Source organism: Brachyistius frenatus, unplaced genomic scaffold (genome assembly GCF_029030835.1).
Source record: "Brachyistius frenatus isolate BFR_SWC_R1_liver_20210118 unplaced genomic scaffold, ASM2903083v1 Contig_1, whole genome shotgun sequence".
In the NCBI taxonomy this organism is placed as follows: Eukaryota; Metazoa; Chordata; class Actinopteri; family Embiotocidae; genus Brachyistius; species Brachyistius frenatus.
The window spans coordinates 3,110,463-3,130,018 of NW_027210600.1; the positions used below are offsets into that span (position 1 = coordinate 3,110,463).

Here is a 19,556-nt window from a genome sequence, read left to right on the forward strand (position 1 = left end):
TCGAAGTCAGCAGATTAAAAAAACATCCAGGAGGAAACTTGTTGGTTGAATTTTGTGAATTGGAAGAAGATGAGTTGGTTTGGGTTGTGGATAATATTTGCGCTTTCCAGATAAAACAGAAGGGGAATGGATTAAGGGTGAAAGGGGCACGGAAGCATATGATATTATTTGAAATAATATTGATTGAAGTTTGTAACTTCATTAACATGGAACAAGAAAATAAATTAAGAGTGGTTTTAGGAATAAACCCTGCTGTACTCCCACATTTTCTCATCAGTGTGATTAAAACTTAGTGAGGTATGTTGATATTAATAGTTTTAAAGGGGGAAAACATTTAAATGTATTACTGCCCTTATAAAAATGATCTCAGCCCTATGAAATGATTTTAATGCTGAAAAACTATCAGTTTTCTGTTCAGGAATCCACAATAAAAGATTATATGCAGAAGACATTCCCAAACTGAAAATAATTAGGTCAATTTCAGATAGATTCTTTACGTAAAACCAAGTGTGAATATGTGTATTGTGACTTCGAAGAGATCAACGTATTGTAAAGGGTGATTGTATGCTTATGTCCTGCTGTTCCTACAAATAGAGTCTCCTGTGGTTATTTGTTTATTGTCACTGCTCCCATATACATACAAACATTAATCCTTACACACACACACACACACACACACACACACACACACACACACACACACACACACACACACACACACACACACACACACACACACACACACACACACACACACACACACACACACACACACACACACACACACACACACACACACACACACACACACACACACACACACATGCAAAAGATGTACACATCCACACAATGTCAAACAATCCAATTAGCTTCCATCCAGTCAATTGGGGTAATTACCCAGAGACTATTAAGCCATTTTCTCCCTGTGCACTATCACAACTGTAATTATGGCAAAGCAACAATGATGTGCAATTACAGTTTTCTGTCATCGCTTCATAGTGATGTGGTGTCAGTAAAGATGGCAGAAGGAGTGCTCAGATGATAGAGAGTGGCTCTATATAATATTAATCCACGTAGAAACTGTAATGTGCAACTAAGGTTAGTTCAGTCAGAGAGAGGAGGACAGGAACTATCCTCACAGGGATGTGGGACTCGCAGCCCAACTCTTCATAAACATATCTCATAATCAATGACAAAATATCAAGTCATCCATCTTCTCTGGCCTGTAAACGCTTGACATTTTCCCTTTATTAAAACTGTGAGATGAAACGCAGGGTTTTAACGATGACATGAGATGATCAATGGCTCCATTGTGCTCGGCTGGAGAGTACTTTAATAACGTGGGGCATTGTCCCGTTCCAGAACGATTTCTCCGTATTTAGACGGTGATTTCCCCGTTGGAATTTAGGTCTACCATAGCCAGAGCTGGATGTGTGGCACTTCCTCGTTTGTGCATTGTAAATAAGCAGAATAGAGCTGCGTAATGCTTTGGGAGAGGGAGCGAGATGGAGAGAGATGTAGCTCGTCTTTATTACTGTACCACTGGGTGAGGAGAGAGGCGTGGAGATGTGTGTGGCGTATTAGAGCACAATGGGAAAAAAAACTACTCTTTGTTAAAATGCGGAGAGTGTAGAATAGCAGGGCCCATTGAGACTGCCGTCAGTGTGCACGCACAGGCACATGAGACGCTATTCACCATTGTTATAATAAAACACTGCTCAGATAAAAGCTCATGAATGCAGGTTGCACCGCAGAGCCAAAGCAGTAACAGATTACACGACTGCCGTGCACAGCTGGGAGCAAAAAGAAGACTTCAATTTTAATTAATCCTTGTTTAAATTAAGATGAAAAATTAATACTGTGAGTTGGCCCTGCAGATGAGATGAAGCGTATATGATACAGTCTTTCATGGCTGGTTATCAAAGCATCACAGGCACTGGGAAAGATGGGGGTGGAAGGATAAGAGCTGAACTCTTAAGGAATTTAAGTGAGAGGATAACAACCGGGTACTAGCTGACCGCAAATGGAGAGGAGAGAGTGAAGCTGAGAGAGTGAATCAGCAGCTATAGGTGGATTTCATACCTGGTATAACAGGCTGAGGCTGAACCTGAGAGGCACGGAGGAGAAGTGGTCTGGTCTTCAGGCTGCAACCCTTTCTCTTAGAAATTGCATGTATAAATACTACAAATTAGTTTGTTTTGAGAGAAATGTAATTGCTTCCAGTTGTATATTTGCTGAGAATGTTATGTTTTGTTTGAGGAAATATAGTGGTATGTTCTTATACAGCTTTTAACTCATAAAAAAGGGTTTTTCTCCTGAGCTCACACGTGATCAGAGTGTGTCCACAAAAACTTTGTTTAACGTGATTAAAGACACTGTTGGCTTTTACAATATTTAACTGAAACCATAACCAAAATCATGCACATGTTGCTTTGTGCCAAAATGATGTCGGGGGTGGGAATCATCAGGAAAACTGTTAGTGTCAGTGAACATTTCAGAAATATGTTCAGCCTCAACATTTTGTAATTTGCTCAACTCGTGTTTCCTAGAAATTATGTTTTGATTCCTAAACATGATTATGACACATTGGCTAATGATGTAGTCAGTTCAATATGATCTTGTACAGCAAGATGGAATATTTTGTTGGTAATATAGACATAGTCAGGGAACACTTTACTGATCAGTATCAATGTTTTTGCAAATTGCCAAAAATGGAAATAAAGTTTCCTCATTTCCCAACACTGAAAATATAATCCAGGCACACTCATGTTTCCCCAACATGTCATTGCTTTTTCAGTTCTGTTGTATAGAAATTTAATTTCTGTGAGACAGGATTGACATGCCATATACTGTATTATTTACAGTGTTTCCTTTGAGTGCCCTAAAACGTTGTACGTTTACGTTGGAGTGACAGCCGCAGTAAATATCACGAAGAAATGGTAAAGTAACACATGTCCTGTAGAGAGAAGGTTGTGGCAGATAAACGGGTCCACAAAACATCCGACTTTTAAACCGACCTTCATTGTTAAATGTTAAAGGCACCACAACCAAGTGGTGTTTACCGTAACCGTGGCCACAAAGCTCAACCTTAATAAAGTATTCATTTCAATCCAATGATATTTCTCTAAGCCTAACCAAACTATTTTTGTGCCTAAACCAAACCTCAACTGCACCGTTGTCACATCATAAAAAGCATGTGTTTCAACAGTGATTGGTAACAGCTTGGGAAGTTATGAAGAATTTATGTATTGTGTTGTTTAAGGTAGGTAGGTAGGTATTTACTTTATTAATCCCCGAGGGGAAATTTTTTAATTTGAAATTTAATTTGAAAAAGTAGTCGTTTCCTTTTTTTGTTGACAAAAGTTCTGGTTTTAGTTTGATGTTTTTGAAACATATTGGCTGTTGCAGCCAATATCAGCTCTTCAACTTGTTGCAGGTTGAATCCAGCAAACTGAAGTGAAGTGGCAGGGAGGAAAAAAGCAGAGCTCTAAATAACAGAGACAACTGAGGGAGAAGTAGGTCTGTAAGTTTAATTCAGTGGAAAGGCAGCCGTCATGATGACCTCATCCACTTTGGGTATCTATTTAATTTCTCCCTAAATTAATTTCTCCTCTCCTCTGTTGTGTTCCACTGTTCCCTTCAGCTCAAAAACATCTGGAGCTCACTATAACCCAAATCCCCGTCTCTTAAACCCTTTAACACTTGTTTGCCTCGTGCCACCCCTCGATCTTCTGCTTTCTGTTCAGAGGGCAGAGGGCTTTCCACAATCCAAACGCCAGATTTACCCTCTTTGTCATTTCCTGTCTTTCCTCCCAGCCGGGGGGATGGGGGTGGGGTGGGGTGAGGGGGTGGGGGAGTAAGTGGAAATTGGAAAGGGAGGAACAAAAAAAAATATATATATATTTGTGTAGTTAATTTGCACTGCGTTTCTCTCCTTAGTCTGGTGGAGACTCAGGTGGGCATGAGTATTAATAGCTCCTCTCGTTGGTGACGTCAGCTGAACTCACACATACGCCACTTAACGCTCAGATGGTGTCTTATGTTAAACACATCACTCTCAGCAGTTATGTAGTCAGCGCTGTAAAGCACTTGTCAGTATAAAACAGACAAAAAGAAATCTCATTTTCTCTCCTCCTGCCTGCCTTTGTACCCCAGCCACAATGACGTGCTCATTTTCTGCCTTGTTTTTCCCACTTGAAGAGTGTTTGTTCCTCTTCTTATCTGTCCCTAACCTCCCCTCTCTTTCCCTCTACCACATTTTCACGTCTCCAAATCATGTTGTTCTCTTATGTAATTGTCAAACAGTATTCCATTCTCCCTCTTGTCTCTCTTTTTCTGCATCTATCCATGTGACTAGTCTCTCTTTTTCTCCTCATTGAAAAAGGCCTGTATACTCTGCCTGAAAGCTTTGTGGGGTCCTAAATGCTAAATGCCAGTCTGTCTCTGCCAGGCGCCCGCTTAATGCTGGTCTCCTTGGTGATGAGACCAGCAATCAGGCCGCTCTGCACCAGACACTGAGGGGTTTGTGATGGAGCGTGCATGCTTGTGTTACTGCATGTGTGTGTCTGTGTCAGTGTACAGTAGATTTCTGCGTGTGTTTTTGCCTCTCATCTGCGTAACGTATGTAAGGAAGTGAAAGCGGGGTAGTGTGAAGGACATGAATTCACTTGCTCATTATCATGTGAATGCATGATGTTTCCTGTCAACATGCCTCTGCCAAACAAGGGGGCCCCTGTTCTCTCTGCCAGGGCTCGAGCGGCACATGGGCACATGGGCCGGGCCCCAAAGTGGCGCGGCTCTTCGGTGGCACAATACGCCAGGAGTTTAGCTCCACAGGCTCTACTGCTGGCCTCATCTCCATTCAGTCCATCTGTACTGAGATCTCAGCAGCCGGTGAGGAATCAGTCAGTGTAATGAGATGGGAGGACTCCATTCAGAAACATTTAACAACTGATGGAGGGCTTCTTACCAACTGGATTTAGATACTTGTGATATAATCATGACCAAGGTTGCAGTGGTATGAGTTTATGTATGATACCTGTAATATCACAGTATGATGGTATTTCACAATTACAATGAATATCATCAGTTATTATGACCCTTAAAGAAATGAAAACAGATGGTTTCTTTTGGTTGAACTCTTTATTAAAGCGGAAATTTAGAGGGTTTTTTTTTTAACAAAAATTTGATAGCGCATTTTATGATCGATGTTTAAACATCCATATGTTTTCTTGTTTGGGATTAAAATTATAAATGGGACCCGTAGCCTACTTTTATCTGCACTGAGGGGTTGGTGTGTTCTGAAAGTAGGGCGAGCATGTTTGATGTGTTTCCTTCTTTGCAGCAACGCTGAGTCCACATTTTTGGTCAAACTGATATCTGTCTTCGAGGACAACCACACGTTAATTTTTGGGATATCCAAGAGATTCCCTTTCACTTCTTTCCTTCTCCGCTGCATCTGTGTGTGGCGCCGTTCGCGGCGTGTCACAGACGATTGATGAGGGAAGGAAAATCGCAGTGCAGGCAAGAGTCTCTGTTCGTTGCATTTCGTTTTTTCATTACTGGTAATAAACACTAGTTCATGGTATGAAAATCATCAATTTTGATACCGCGGTATACCATGATACCGGTGTACTGCTGCAACCCTTATCATTGCTTGACGGTGTTATAATGTGCAATGTGGAATAGCATTCCTATTTTTGTGATTCAAACACCTTTACATTAATCACAAGTTTGGGCTAATAAAAAGCCCATTTTGGGGTTGTAGTTTATAGCGCACATCCTGTTTATTGTCTTTTGATAGTGAGTGTCAACTTCTGGCTAAACATACAGAGAAGAAAAGCCTGACAGTTTTTGCCTTACTTGCTTGTGCATGGTTTAAAGTCATGTTGTGAGGTATTTCTATGACTTGAGATTACCCCTGTAAATACGCATGATTAATTCTTATCTGTGAATTGTACCTGATGTCAGTCACTACACACAAAAGCGACTTGGTTCTCTGCTCCCTCTATTATCTTATCATAAGATCAGTTTTACGACAACAGTTTCATGGTCACTGTTGTCACCCTCAATTAAGTCAAGATTATCCAGCGGGTGACGTCCAACGCAGATTCCCAGCATCACTTTTCAGCCACGGCTTCCAGGAGAGTAAAGACCTGCTTCCTCCCTGCTGCTCTCCGTGTTTCATGAAGTCTCTGAGGTCGGTTCTGCTCTGCCCTTGGCTGCCTCCTCGGCTGATTGGCGGGTGACTGTGCTCGTGGTTTCTGGCAGGCGGACAGCCCAAATATGACATCTATCATGTCTTGTCTGTTTGCGCAGCGGTCAGGTGTGGGGTTAAGACACTGGGTGACTGTGGAGGTGGAACAGGGCCGAGCATCAGTCCTCTGTCATAAATGCTGCCCAGACAGAAGGTCTCTGCGGCAGGACACTCGTCACTGTCAGCCACATTTGAACAACGTTCGTATGAAGGAAGGTACACTAAACATTGGAAACACAATATAATGCATATTGTTAAACAGAATTGCCTTAAGCCAATATATATTCATAGCATTTTAGCCATCTAGAAAATGAATTATTAACAGTAACTATGAGCTGCAACTGTATTGTCACTAGTGTTACCTCACCTGAGATTTTTAATAGGAAATAAAGATATTTTTAATGTCTTAATGTCTCCAAAAGATGCGATGTAGTGTTGGTCAGACTCATTAAAGGACCAGTTGAGCTGATCCTGCATTTCTTAATCAGTTCCCAAGATGGTATAACAGTCAACTGCAGGAACACTTTCCCTAAAATCAAACATGCATGTACAGAATGGCCTTTGCCATTGTCATCCTCAGCCCACTAATACCGCACAACATCGGAGAGGGGTCTCGAGCTGCCGTGGGTGCTAGTGATCGGGCTGACAGAGACTAATTCTTTGATACACAGGCGTGGAGGTAGAGGTCAGCCCCGTGGTCTGAACTCTCACATCTCACTGGGACCAATTTAAAGAGCTGAATAGCCGGAGGTTCTTACAGCACGACTCCCTTCGCTCATGCAAACCCAGGGTGTTGGAGAGCTGTATATGTGCAAGGTTTCAGTGTGCGTGTGCTGGGACAGGTGCTGTATTTGTGTATGTGTGTGTGTGTGTAGGAGGAGATTTTATATGCATGTTTCTTCATGCATGTGTGTGTATTCAGCTCTGAAGTGCTTGTGCAAGCAATATTCAAATGCTCTGACTTGCATCTGTGAGCAATCGCATGCAGCTCCCACACACTTATTATGTATAAATGGGTAGTTGAATAACACCTAAGAAGACTGTGCGAATGAGCATATTCTAGACGGATGCAGTTACCCAGAAAATGGCTCCACTGTAGCTGAGGCCTCATGTATTATGAAGACTGCGAGTTACTGTCTGTGGTGTGAACCCAGGTGGAGGTGAGCTGACTGTCTGCAGTGGGCTTTTAAGAGATGAAGCCCTTTAGGAATAGCTAGCACAAATCAGAAAGAATAAAAGAAAGAATTAGCCTGGAGTCTGATGGTTTGATTCATATAGAAGAAAAAGATAGATATTTAATGCTGAACAGGATATAGATCCAGTGAGATCTGGAGACCTGACAAAGATCCAAAAGGTACAACGGAGTATTAGGGCCACATTGAGAAAAAAAAAAAAAAATACAGGGACAGTAAAGTCAAAATGTCAAGAATAAAGTCAAAATGTTGAGAAGCAAAGGAAGCGCATTGGGATGCCTGCATCTCAGACGCTGTGCTCACCTGAGCCCCACACCATTGGGATTAAACAGCTTGATCAATTGTCAAGTTGTGTATTGTAATAAATTGTATCCTCTTTGTATTGCACACAAGTGTAAACATTTATACCCTTGTATCTGTCCATTTCCAGCAATTTTGTTCTGCACAAATGCGGCCACTTCCTCCAAGTTTGTGTGGTTTCTCCTTCTGAACAGACCCAATTTTCTCTCAAAAGTCAAAATTACTTACTTACCTAATCGAGTCATTTAAAAACACACTATTTGGGTCGACTATTTCCAGACTGATTTTTGGTAGTTTCAGAGTACAGTTAAATCTATTTAGTAAATTTTGCCTCTTTACTTTTAGTCCAACACTCAAATCAAGGAAAATTTAACCTACTTGTTGCAATTAGGACGACAGCAGATCATGTAAAACACTCTATAAACAGTCTGAACTCCTTATTTGGGTTTCTGACATGGAGGCCTGATTGAGAAAGAATGTAAATAATAATCTGGCTAAATCCACTTCCAGACTGACTGTAAAATGACCTTCTGATAAAAGCATATGTGAATCCACCAAGTTGGCTCCAGCAGTCTCATGCTCAAGTATTTCGGCGCCAGACTGGGACGCTCTGACGGCTTTTATTTCCTTCACACTTGCTCCAGTTAAAACATGACTTGTGATTAAAGGACAGCAGTCTGCTTGGTAATATGTACAGTGTGTGTGAGTGTGTTTAGCAGAGTGTGATTTGAGCAAGTACTTCTTTGTCATGTCCTTATTATCTTGGCCTTTTGACTGTGCATGTGTGGATTGACTTTACCATGCGTTAGTATGTGAAAATGTGCTTTGTGTGTGTGTGTGTGCATGTGTGTGCGTGTGTGTGTGCGTGTGTGTGCGTGTGTGTGTGTGTGTGTGTGTGTGTGTGTGTGTGTGTGTGTGTGTGTGTGTGTGTGTGTGTGTGTGTGTGTGTGTGTGTGTGTGTGTGTGTTATCTGGGCTCATTGGACGTCTGCGCCGAGAGTTCTCGGTTCACACATCGGGTTAATTGACCTCTGGAGACGCTTCGCTCCTCGGTTATAATGAATGTCTGGATTAAATGATTATTATGCATTCGCCTTAGATGTGAGATTTGTAAGACCTGAGTTCTGAGGTGGCTCATTATTTTTTTAAATGAGACATTTGAACACACCATCTTTCATGTTTTAAATGTGTCTTTGATGCCCGTGTCAGAAGAATATTGCCAGTGTGAATCCCCAGATGGAATTTAGACCAATCAGCTTTTGGGGATAGAGAGCGTGTGGTTTACTTCTTTAAGGCACATATTAAAACAGGCTATTAGATTCTTACCACTCATGACACATTCAAACAGATCTGATCACATCAGATTAAAGCAAATTACTGTAATATGATGGGGGATCAGACATTTTAGAGTATGCCTGTTTTAATTTGCTTCCTGATTTGGTCATGTTTCCTTGATTTCTGTGCCTCTGTCTTCAACAAACGTTGTTAAACGACTTCTTTTTTGTCCATTTTGTGGTTATTGTTGTCATTTCTTACTTTGTGCTGCAGCCAACAGACAAAGTGAATACAGCTCGCTGTGTTTTAGTATTTAAAAAAACATGAATCCTCCTAATTATTGTGTAACTATTTTACATGTCTGTAGCTGGAGGACCAGTGGTCACAAAAACATAGGTGTGTACCACAGGTGCTTATGTTGATCAGCAAAAAAACTTGTAGTAATTACTCATGACGGTTACAGCTTCCACCTGTCCGTGCACATCACAGTACTGCGCTCCATTTGCGTTCAATCGGAGCAATGTTGAAGCTTTTTGATCCACTCTCTTATTAGGAAATCTAGTTGACTTAAATAGACTTGGGCAGACAACGTACTCGGTAGAATTCAGGTAGGTATTCCCCCCCAAAATGCATACCCAATGTTCTTGAACAGAACTCTTCATTTGTTTTAGTCACGTGCAGATACATTTTATATGAGCAATATTAAAAGGTCTGATCATCAATGATTAATAGTCTTTGTGCTGCAATGTAGGTTAAGGCCCGGGAGGCTAGTGAGCTGGAACGTAAAACAAACAAATCATTCTCCATAAAGGAAAACATCTTTTAACACCCCTCTTCACTGCAGCCTGCATCGTAATGACCTGTATTCTCCAATAACATGGAGTGCACCATGAAAAATCATCAATGTGATGAAGTCATGGAGGTGCTTTGGTTACTTGTTTTTAAATGCATTTGAGGCACTCTCAAGGACGTAAGCTGTGTGTGTGTGTGTGTGTGTGTGTGTGTGTGTGTGTGTGTGTGTGTGTGTGTGTGTGTGTGTGTGTGTGTGTGTGTGTGTGTGTGTGTGTGTGTGTGTGTGTGTGTTTGTGTTTGTGTTTTCTGATGCTAAATGAGCATACACATGAGCGGGCACACTCACTCAGAGGCATTCATACCTACAAAATCAAAGAAACAAACTAATGAAGTCTTTCTGAAACAAACAAGTTGATTAAAACCCAGGAGGGGAGAGAATCAGGTGTGAACACCGTGGGTCATGAAATCATGTGTGAACGCATGCCAGCGATGTGTTTTTAAAGGTGCAGTTTGTTCGGTTTTTAAGAAGCGCTCCACCTCCTGCGGGAGTGTTTATGGGCATGTTGTCTCCAACGGTGCTCCTCACTACCTGGTGATCATCTCCTGGCTAAACACACGAGCAGGAGAGATGAGCAACGTGTTTGCTGTGGGAGGCACATGTCTGTTTTGCTTGAAGCTTCATTTCTTCAGTGTCCGCTGAGCACTTCTCTGCCTTTCTTTCTTTTCTTCACCAAATCAGTTCGTGAGGAAGACTAGAACAACAGAAGAGACGTCTCTTGGACATGATGCTTTAAGTTACGAGAAGCTAATCTTTACCTTTTAGTGCAGGGCATATACACTTTGATACACTGCGACAATTCAAGGCAATTTTACTTTAACTTTTTAACTGTTCTCACAATAACATCTCCTCTTATTTTCACTGCTCTTATAGTGTGTCCTCAGGAATGCAGGCAAAACAAAAGCTGCCCCAGAGTGATTTGTTTTATTAGTATGAGTTTGCTCTTAGAATAAGAAGGGTGAGTTCACATCATTATAATGCTGAGAAATAAAGTAAAGGAGGAACATGAGCAATGAAATAGTGTTTTAAGATCAGATACAATACAAAAGACCTCCCAGTGTATAATAACTTCACAACCACTAACCTGCATGTTATCTGTTTCTGTGCAGTTCTTCTACCTTGATCACAATATGAATGTGAGTGTGTGTCAGTGCAAGCACAAGTACTTAAGTTTAAGGAATAAGACACTGCTCATTATTGCTATCCTTTTTGTTTCTTTTATTTCCTGAAAAAAATTGTATGTGCAGTGTATTTATATGTTTATAGGGTAGTTTGTTTAGATGTGAGCAGTCGTTTGTTACTGTCAGTAACTTTTAAATCTGTTTCACCTGAATTTTGATCACCAGCGGAAACGAGCTGCGAACACAACACTGACATATTAACACTGTTTACAACAACTGCTTATATACCGTGCATCAAGCAGCACCTATAGAATAACACAACCCTTCGTTTGAAGTTGTGTTTTCGACCATATAACCAATATTAATCAAATAATCACCCTTTTTTTGCTCTGTGTATGGTCTCTATCAACTCTTATGAGACTATATGACAATTCATATCCCATATGACTTTTTAGCGGTACAAACAAATATGTTTGTGAGGAAATAGCTAACTTTGTCCGAGGCAAACTATGCAATGGTGCTGGATGAGGATACAATGGGCTGGTAGAGCTTCTCTGCTGAAAAGCACCTGCTTGCTAAACTGGTGAGAATGAACCAAACAGAAGTGGGCCAAGAAACACAACAATTGAGCTGAAAGATGCCAAAGAATTGTAGAGAGCTGAGAGGTAACTGCAGTCCAGTGATAATTATCTGCGGGTTTGTCCCTATCAACAACCGCATAGCCATTGTTCAGTTGGTAATATTAAAACATTGATTAAAGCAGCAGTGTGGAGGATTTAGTGGCATCTAGTGTTCAGGATGCAGATTAAAACCAAATGAACACCGCACGCCTCACCCTTCCCCTTCAAGAATCTACAGCGGCTGGAAGAGATGCTGTGTTTGGTTTGTCCGTTCTGGGCTACTGTAGAAACATGGCTGTGCAACATGGTGGCCTCCGTGGAAGAGAACCCGCTCCTTATGTAAACATGGAGAGCTCGCTCTGATTATACACTAATGTAAACATAATTATGAATAATATATTCCCGTTATGCTAATAGATTCCCCTAAATCCTACACACTGGTTGTTTTATTCAGCTTTAAAAGGTAAGTTCAGCCATTGTCAAAGAATTTTGTTATTTCTTGAATTCGGGTCTATCTCCTACCAACTCTGAGTATTTATCTGTGTAACTTTAATTTCGTACTTCTCAGCTTTGTTTATAATCTGCACATCCCTACATTTATTCCCATGAAAGCCTCTCAGGGTCCGAGTTAAAGTGCCAAAGAACTGTGAGTGAACATGTTGACGTTGTTAAACAGTGCACGAGAAAAAAATACAGAAAGGTTTGTGAAACGTGGCCGTCAAAGGATTTTTTTTTTCCCCGTGGCGAAGGGGTTGGCGGGGCCTACAGCTGGGGGTGGCGTGGTCTCCATGGAAACTGACATTCCCTTGAAGGTGCTTGGCAGCCACCGACAATTGTTGAGCTTGGGTAATGGTTTGAAATTCTCTGTAAAGTGCCTCAGAGGTCGAGATTATATTCAACCTGCTCGGGGAAGACTCAATCACTGTGTTTTAGAGAGGTGGGAAGAAAGAGCTCCAACGCATTCAGACAGGGGACATATATACCCTGTCACAAACCGGCTCAACGCTTGTGACAAAGAGGACGGGAGGCGAGACGGGTTGAACTGCTAATGGACAGTTTTATTTGAAATTAACAAAGTTAAACTATAAAAGAAACATGAGGTGTGAAGATGAGTAACATCAGTTGTGAATGTAATGCATAGATGGGTGCGAAATGTGAATGCAAGTGTTGAAGGTGAAAGGTAACATCAACCGTCCCTTAGCGACCCTCCCAGACTGCGAGCTCAAGCAGGACGAAGCCATTTGGGCCACAGAAAGGGTCGTAACGCCCTTGCTCTAATATTCTCGGTCAGAGAGGAGTATCGAACCGTCATTACAGTTTTCGGATTCCGCCCTGCACCGCTTTTACATCCAAAGCCTTTATGCGAGATATATTTACTGTTAAAATAACTCTCTGTTATTTGGGCACCCCCTCCATCTTTCTCACGGGCCTTTGCTCCACCTGAACGAGAGCGGTCGGGCGTCGCTGCTTAACAACTGATGAAACGATTGCGTCTGGGCGTCTCAAAGCGCAGAGCACTTTCGGCCGAACGTGGCAGGTAGTGCGCTGCTGATGGTCCTCTGATTGCAAGCAGCTGAAAAGGATCAGCCAGGTGGAGCGTTGGCTTCACACCTCCGCCCGCTCAGGCAGAAACTGTGGAAGATTATTGTGTGATTGTTTTTCTCTCGTCTTTTTAATCTTATCACACATGAAGGGAAAATAATGGGGTTATCTATTGAGCAAGTACATAACTAGATGTATATGTTTCTTCAAAATGTTATTTGCAGTTAACAAGCAGCAATAGTGAGGCATTACTTCTTTGGTTCTGTAATTTGAATGTCTTACTTGTGAATGCATAAATCGGTACATGAAAAGCAGAGGCATGTTTGTGTGTTCATTCGTGTGTCAGGAGCTTATTCTGTATGCCACAGAAGCTCCTGTTGTTTCCAGGGCTCCTGTAGTCTGGGTGGTCACTGTGTGTTCTGCCTGAGAGCAGCAAAGGTTTTCAGCAGAGGACAGATTGTTACTGTCATTGTCCCCCTCTTTTCAAAATACTGTGAATGGAGCTACAGTGTGGGACAATGAAGCAGTGTTTTGCATGAAAAGAAAAGAGTGAATTTTTGGAAAGTATGGAAAACTAGTACACTTACTGCCCTTACAGATCAGAAGTACTTGGAAAAGTGTTTAAGGAAAGGGAAACAGAAATACACGGCTACATGTAGATTTTTTTCATAGCTCGTGTCAAGTTGTTCCACGCCAGTGAAAAGCTTTTATCACATTCAGAGCGAATCTCAAACACTCACTGCAGCTTTGCAACCTGTCAGTGATCAATCCAGCGTTGGGCCATCCCACTGATCATGTTATCAGACCGCAGATGTAGCAGGCATCTGTTTGCACATGTACAAACCAACACAACGACAGGTCTTTCATCCAGCCGATATGAGCCAACTTGTTCCAGCGCATCGATTTCAGACTAGAAACCAGTAATTGGGAGCACAGTGGTTTGGGGAATTGAGGAGGGGAAAAAGTTGTTTGATTGGCACTGTTGGTGGGCACAATTTGGCACTGGAAGACGTATCAAATATTTATTTCAATTCCCCAGTGTATCACTTCTTGAATACGTTCCAAAATCAAGATGCAAACATATCTACAAAGTTTTTGGCGTCGTGTTCCAACTGCTGGGCGAAGGAGCATTACCAAACCTCTTAACCTCATGATTACCTCAACATGTCTGTCATGTCACGGAAGCAACACCATTTTGGTCCGTCCCCTGCACAATTTTATACCCCGCTTGGAGCAGTTTAGAAGCGTTCAGAAGTGTTATATCTGCTCAATTTCATTGATTTTCGTTGATTTTTTTTGCTTGTACTAAACATTAAATGTCTATTTTTTTGGTCCGTTTTGTGTTTATAATGGCTATTTGCTGCCACAATTGGCTGTGTTTTAGTTAAAATATCATCCATGCTCAGAATTATTTGGCATATAGTGCCTGTCAGCAGGAGGAGAACACATTTCTTCTCCGACGTGAAAGACCAGGAGGGGTTGACATTGATGTAGTGACGTGATACACAATTGGGAGTTTGAAACAAAGCGACAACCAACAGTGGTTTGTTGAACTGCCGTTATCATGGTGTTTTATTTTTTAAAATTTACTGGATTCTCTTTGCCTGTCTTGTGTCTGACTTCCTGCCCAGCTGATCTGTTCTGTGCAACTTAATGTGGCTTCTGTCAAAAACAGCCTGCATGCATATTTTTAGTGAAGAGGAGCGCCGAGCTGTTTTCTAAAATGCACTGCGGTGCGTCAGGTGGAATCACAAGTGTTGTCTCGGTTTGCCGCGATCAACTTTGTTCGCCGTGTTTGAGCCCAAAAATAACGCAGTCGGTTACGGTGGAATCATGCATTTATATTCTTCTGACAAAACCTCTCAGTGCAAAGCTGAAACAATGAATCATGTGTTGCACTTTAAGAATACGTCTATTGCGCCCTCACATCTCATCACCTATGTAAAAAATGATATCATCAGTCATGCAATGATGCTTCCATGCTGGTGCATTTCGCTTTGAGCTGAAGTTAAATAGGTTGATTGCTGTCATGACGACAGCAGTAAAGATGATATTGGCGGCCTGTCACATGCAAGTCAATGCAGTCCCATCCAGTTGCCATCTGTTTTTATTTTGCCTGGCAGAGATTAAAAAAAAAAAAAAGAAGTAAATTTGGGTGCACATGCTATTGAAGAGCAGCTCATGGTGATGGAAAGATGGCAGATTATTTCTTTCCTTTTTTTGTGTGTGGATACACTCACAAGACAAGGTGATGATGCAAACATGTTGAATCAGTTTGCAATTTGTCTGCTGGTGGACGTAAGCGTGTGTGCAGGCTCTTTTTAATGTGTTTTGCACGCACGTGACATGTATTTAGCACATGTGGATGATGACTGCTTTTTTTTGGTAGATATGCATCCATGCACAATAATTACTTTATGCCCGCTGCCTGGGAAGGATTTAACTAACTATCCTCTGTCAGAGTAGATAATTAGTCAATAACACACATGCACACACACAGGCTCTCTCTTATGCACACATAGAATAAGTCAATATGTTTGCCATCCTATCACTAATGCTGAGACTACAGTGTACTGACTTACTTGCTGTGGCAGGAACATAAAGTACAACTCTTGAGTGACATGGCTCAATAGGCAATTACAGAGGAGTATTGAGAAAAAGCTGCAGACAGGAACTGAGCATGGCGTGGGTTCTGTCTGCCTGCCGAGAGGCACTAATGTTGTTGATTTTTGTTGAAATTGCTTCATCACTGTGATAGTGTACTGTATGATCTGCTCTGCCACACTTGCGTTTGCTCACAACACAACAGTAATTATCTTTTCTCCTCTTTTTTTTTTTTTTTTTTTTTGCAGGTTCAAGGTTTGATCCACACACAGGGAAAGGTAAAAAAAAAAAAAAAAAAAGAACCACTCACTTCCAAATCTGTGTCTGTCCTCTCTTCTCTCCTCTTTGCACGCAGGATGATTAGCAGGCAATTAGACTGTGTCTGAAGTCGCATGTATTCAGAGTGTGTGTGGATGGATATAAAAGGCATTATTGGGGAGATTTGTGCACCAGTTTGTTGCAGTCCTCCCCTCCCCCCACCCCACACACACACACACACACACACACACACACACACACACACACACACACACACACACACACACACACACACACACACACACACACACACACACACACACACACACACACACACACACACACACACACACACACACACACACACATACATCCATACACGTAGTTAGTGCAGCAGACTGCTGTCCTAATCACAGCGAACATAAAATGTGGATTAGCGGCGTCTTATGGTATCAGTCATAATCACACACAAACACATTCTGAAATACTCCAGCACACAGGCACCTGCTGCAAAAATCAGACTAGTGCATATGCTATGTCTCCACATGAATGTCATGTAGCTATTATCTTTTCACATATATATTTTTTTTAAGTTTCATAAAAACTCCCATGCAGTGTGTGTCACTCTGCACGTGGACCTCAACAGGATATTTGTCCTGAGGGATTTTAATAAACACATGCATGATAGACCACGAGCATTTGATCTACCCTGAGATTTACTGTGTTGTTTATGATAACGATTTTAGCTGTTTTGGGTTTTGCCGTCCAGGCAGTATTTGATTATTATGGCGATGGAGGACCTACAGCTCTTTTTGGTCTATTTCTGGCAGATGGAGTCTGTGACGGTTTATGTCTGCGGCCTTCCCTCTGTAGATCCCAGAGTATTTTAGTCCAGAATAATCCCCACCATCTGCTGTCTCCTCTACTACATTTGAGCGCTCAGTATCTCTCCCTCTATCTTTCACTCTACTTTATTTCCTATTGCATCTCCTCTCATTGTTTTTTCAGTTTTTCTGCAATCTCCTCCAGCTGCATTCTCTTGTCTTTTCTTTCTTTTCTTTTTTTTTTTTAATCGTGATGCCTCTTTTCCTCTTCCATTCTGGCTTTCAATCTCCACCATGTAGCCCTCTCCCCACTCAATCCCAGTTGGAATGTTACTTTTTTCTCAGGGCTTTTCCTTTTCTCACTCCCTCCTCTGTCTTTACATCCTCTCTTCTATCTCGACTTGTTTTGCATCCCATCTTGTTTTAAATCTCTGGATGTCTCGACACACTCCCTTATTCATCCCTCTCTCTGTTCACACACACAAGCCAACCACTCTCCACAATAAATCAAATCCTAATCTGGGTTTCCATGATCACAGACTACACCCCCTGGTTTCAAATGACAAAACTCCTAAAAAAAATCCACTCCATTAGGAATGCAAAGATTTAAAATTTTGTATGTGCATTAATCCAGCAAAACTCCTCAGGTTGCACCAGCTTTGTGTGAATCCATTGCTGTATTTTTGAGTAAAAGCCCTCCTGGCTTTTTAGTAGCTACTAGCTAGTTTTCAAATAGTGATGAATTAAACCAGGTTGCACCATTCAAACTTCAGTAACATTTTAGCTGCATTACATTAATACAGGCTGCAGACTGACTGACACTACTTCCCAGTTCAGTACATTGTATAGGATTTAAACAGCTGACTTATTAGTCAGAGACACTGTTCCTCAGCCAGGCTTGTATTGTGTCTTTAAGCACTTCAACAATACGGACCTACAATTCTACACCCAAGAAATCAAGCACACCATTTTAAAACAAAATGATGACATTTTTTGTTGTTGTTATTTCTTAATAGTTAATACATTCTCTGATTTTGAGATCTGAGATCTCAAAGAAACAAACCAGCTTGCGAGGTAGTTTCAAGGTTAGAGAAAAGATTTCTGTGACTAAAATCACAACTGTAAAAAAAATGATATGCTCAGTGCAGATATATCATTTGAAATGTGGAAGGCTCTCGTCTTCCTCCTACAAGCATCAGCGAGGTGCCCGGGGAGAGGGCACTTGACTCTCAGCTGCTCAGCTGCAGTTGTTCTGTAGCAAACAACACGAGTAGTGCAGAAATCCTCAAGTGTATACGATTGTATCCCTCCTTGGCTCTGCACTGTTCTCTCGGACTTGATACTCCGAGTGAGGCTAAGCTGTCAAATGAATACAAGTGAGAACATGACGACAACATTTCACTTGCCGCCCAGACACATGCGTTTGTGACATTGATGAACTCCAGGGAGAGAAATTCAGTGTGCTCTAATGTGAAGGGCAGAGTACAGAACAAGGTTTATTCTCTTTGATAGATTCAGATAGCCTGCGTGTGTGTCCCTGAATGGGCCGCGGCAACAGCGACGACCACGATGGCAACCAAAACACAGACAGGTGTGACATCAGCACTGGTGACTTGGTTGCCAGTCATGTACGGCACATCTCTGTACCAGCACACAGCTGGATTAACAATGACTGAATGGATTAGTGAGTGAGTGAGTGTGTGTATGTGTGTGTGTGTGTGAATGAGAGTCAGACAGAGACTGAATGATAAAACACGGTGGTGACTCCTGTGTCAAGTGGGTATTTGATAAAGCCGGATACCTTAAACAGATACCGATAATACCCCGAGATCATCATATTTTGGCCCCACTGCTAATGACATCACAAAACCCGAATGTACTCTGCATGTACGTGCAAGCTTGCGCACACACAAACGCACACATACACCCCACAGTACAAATCATATCCTCATCATCTGACCTAAATCCATTAGCATTGGAGTCACAACCTCCTCCTCCTCCCGCTCCTCTCCCTCAATGCCCTCCTCTTCCTCTTCTGCCTCCTCGTTCCTTCTCAGATATCTGCTCCTGAATGTCGGACGTTTCCTGTGCGAGCAAGTCTAAAATGACAAAGATGGGTCGAACAGCGACATTACAGCAATATACTATAGGTGTCCGCAACCCTGCGGGCACTTACAGTGACATCTTCCTAAATAGCAGCTAATCAGGCAGCCTCTCTTCATGCCACTCAGATTGACACACTTATCAGTTGTTAGTACTTTACAGTGAGAGCACACAGTTAGATAAAAGTGGAGAGCAGAACAAAAGACACATCATGGTAGAGATGATGGTCCTGGAAATATATTTGTCTTTCTTAGCTCTTTCAAAGCACACAGGAAGGCCGTGTGTGTGTGTGTGTGTGTGTGTGTGTGTGTGTGTGTGTGTGTGTGTGTGTGTGTGTGTGTGTGTGTGTGTGTGTGTGTGTGTGTCTGTGCGTGCGTGTGTGTGCGCACGTGCGTGCATATGGCCTGTGCATGACAGTAGTACGATTGCCAGCTGGGCTATTTATGCTAAAACTGCATGTCTCTCTGCTGCTGTAAATTGCTTTGGATTGCTGTTAATAGCTACTTTTGCAATTTCCCTGTGAGACTTACATTAAAATCTGCCATGATGTCATTATTCTTTTGCTCTTTCATCCTCGCTGCCGCAATGTGTTTCTTGGATTACAGTATTTG

At 41.9% G+C, this 19,556-nt stretch overlaps 1 protein-coding gene across 1 annotated transcript in view; it reads left to right on the plus strand.

Moving 5' to 3' along the window:
• igsf11 (immunoglobulin superfamily member 11) overlaps positions 1 to 19,556 on the plus strand; it is a 109,601-nt gene that overhangs the window by 17,378 nt on the left and 72,667 nt on the right. Inside the window, exon 2 of the mRNA XM_069703006.1 lies at positions 16,009 to 16,038. Within this exon, the coding sequence (XP_069559107.1) occupies positions 16,009 to 16,038 (30 nt within the window). The remainder of the gene's footprint in view (positions 1 to 16,008; positions 16,039 to 19,556) is intronic.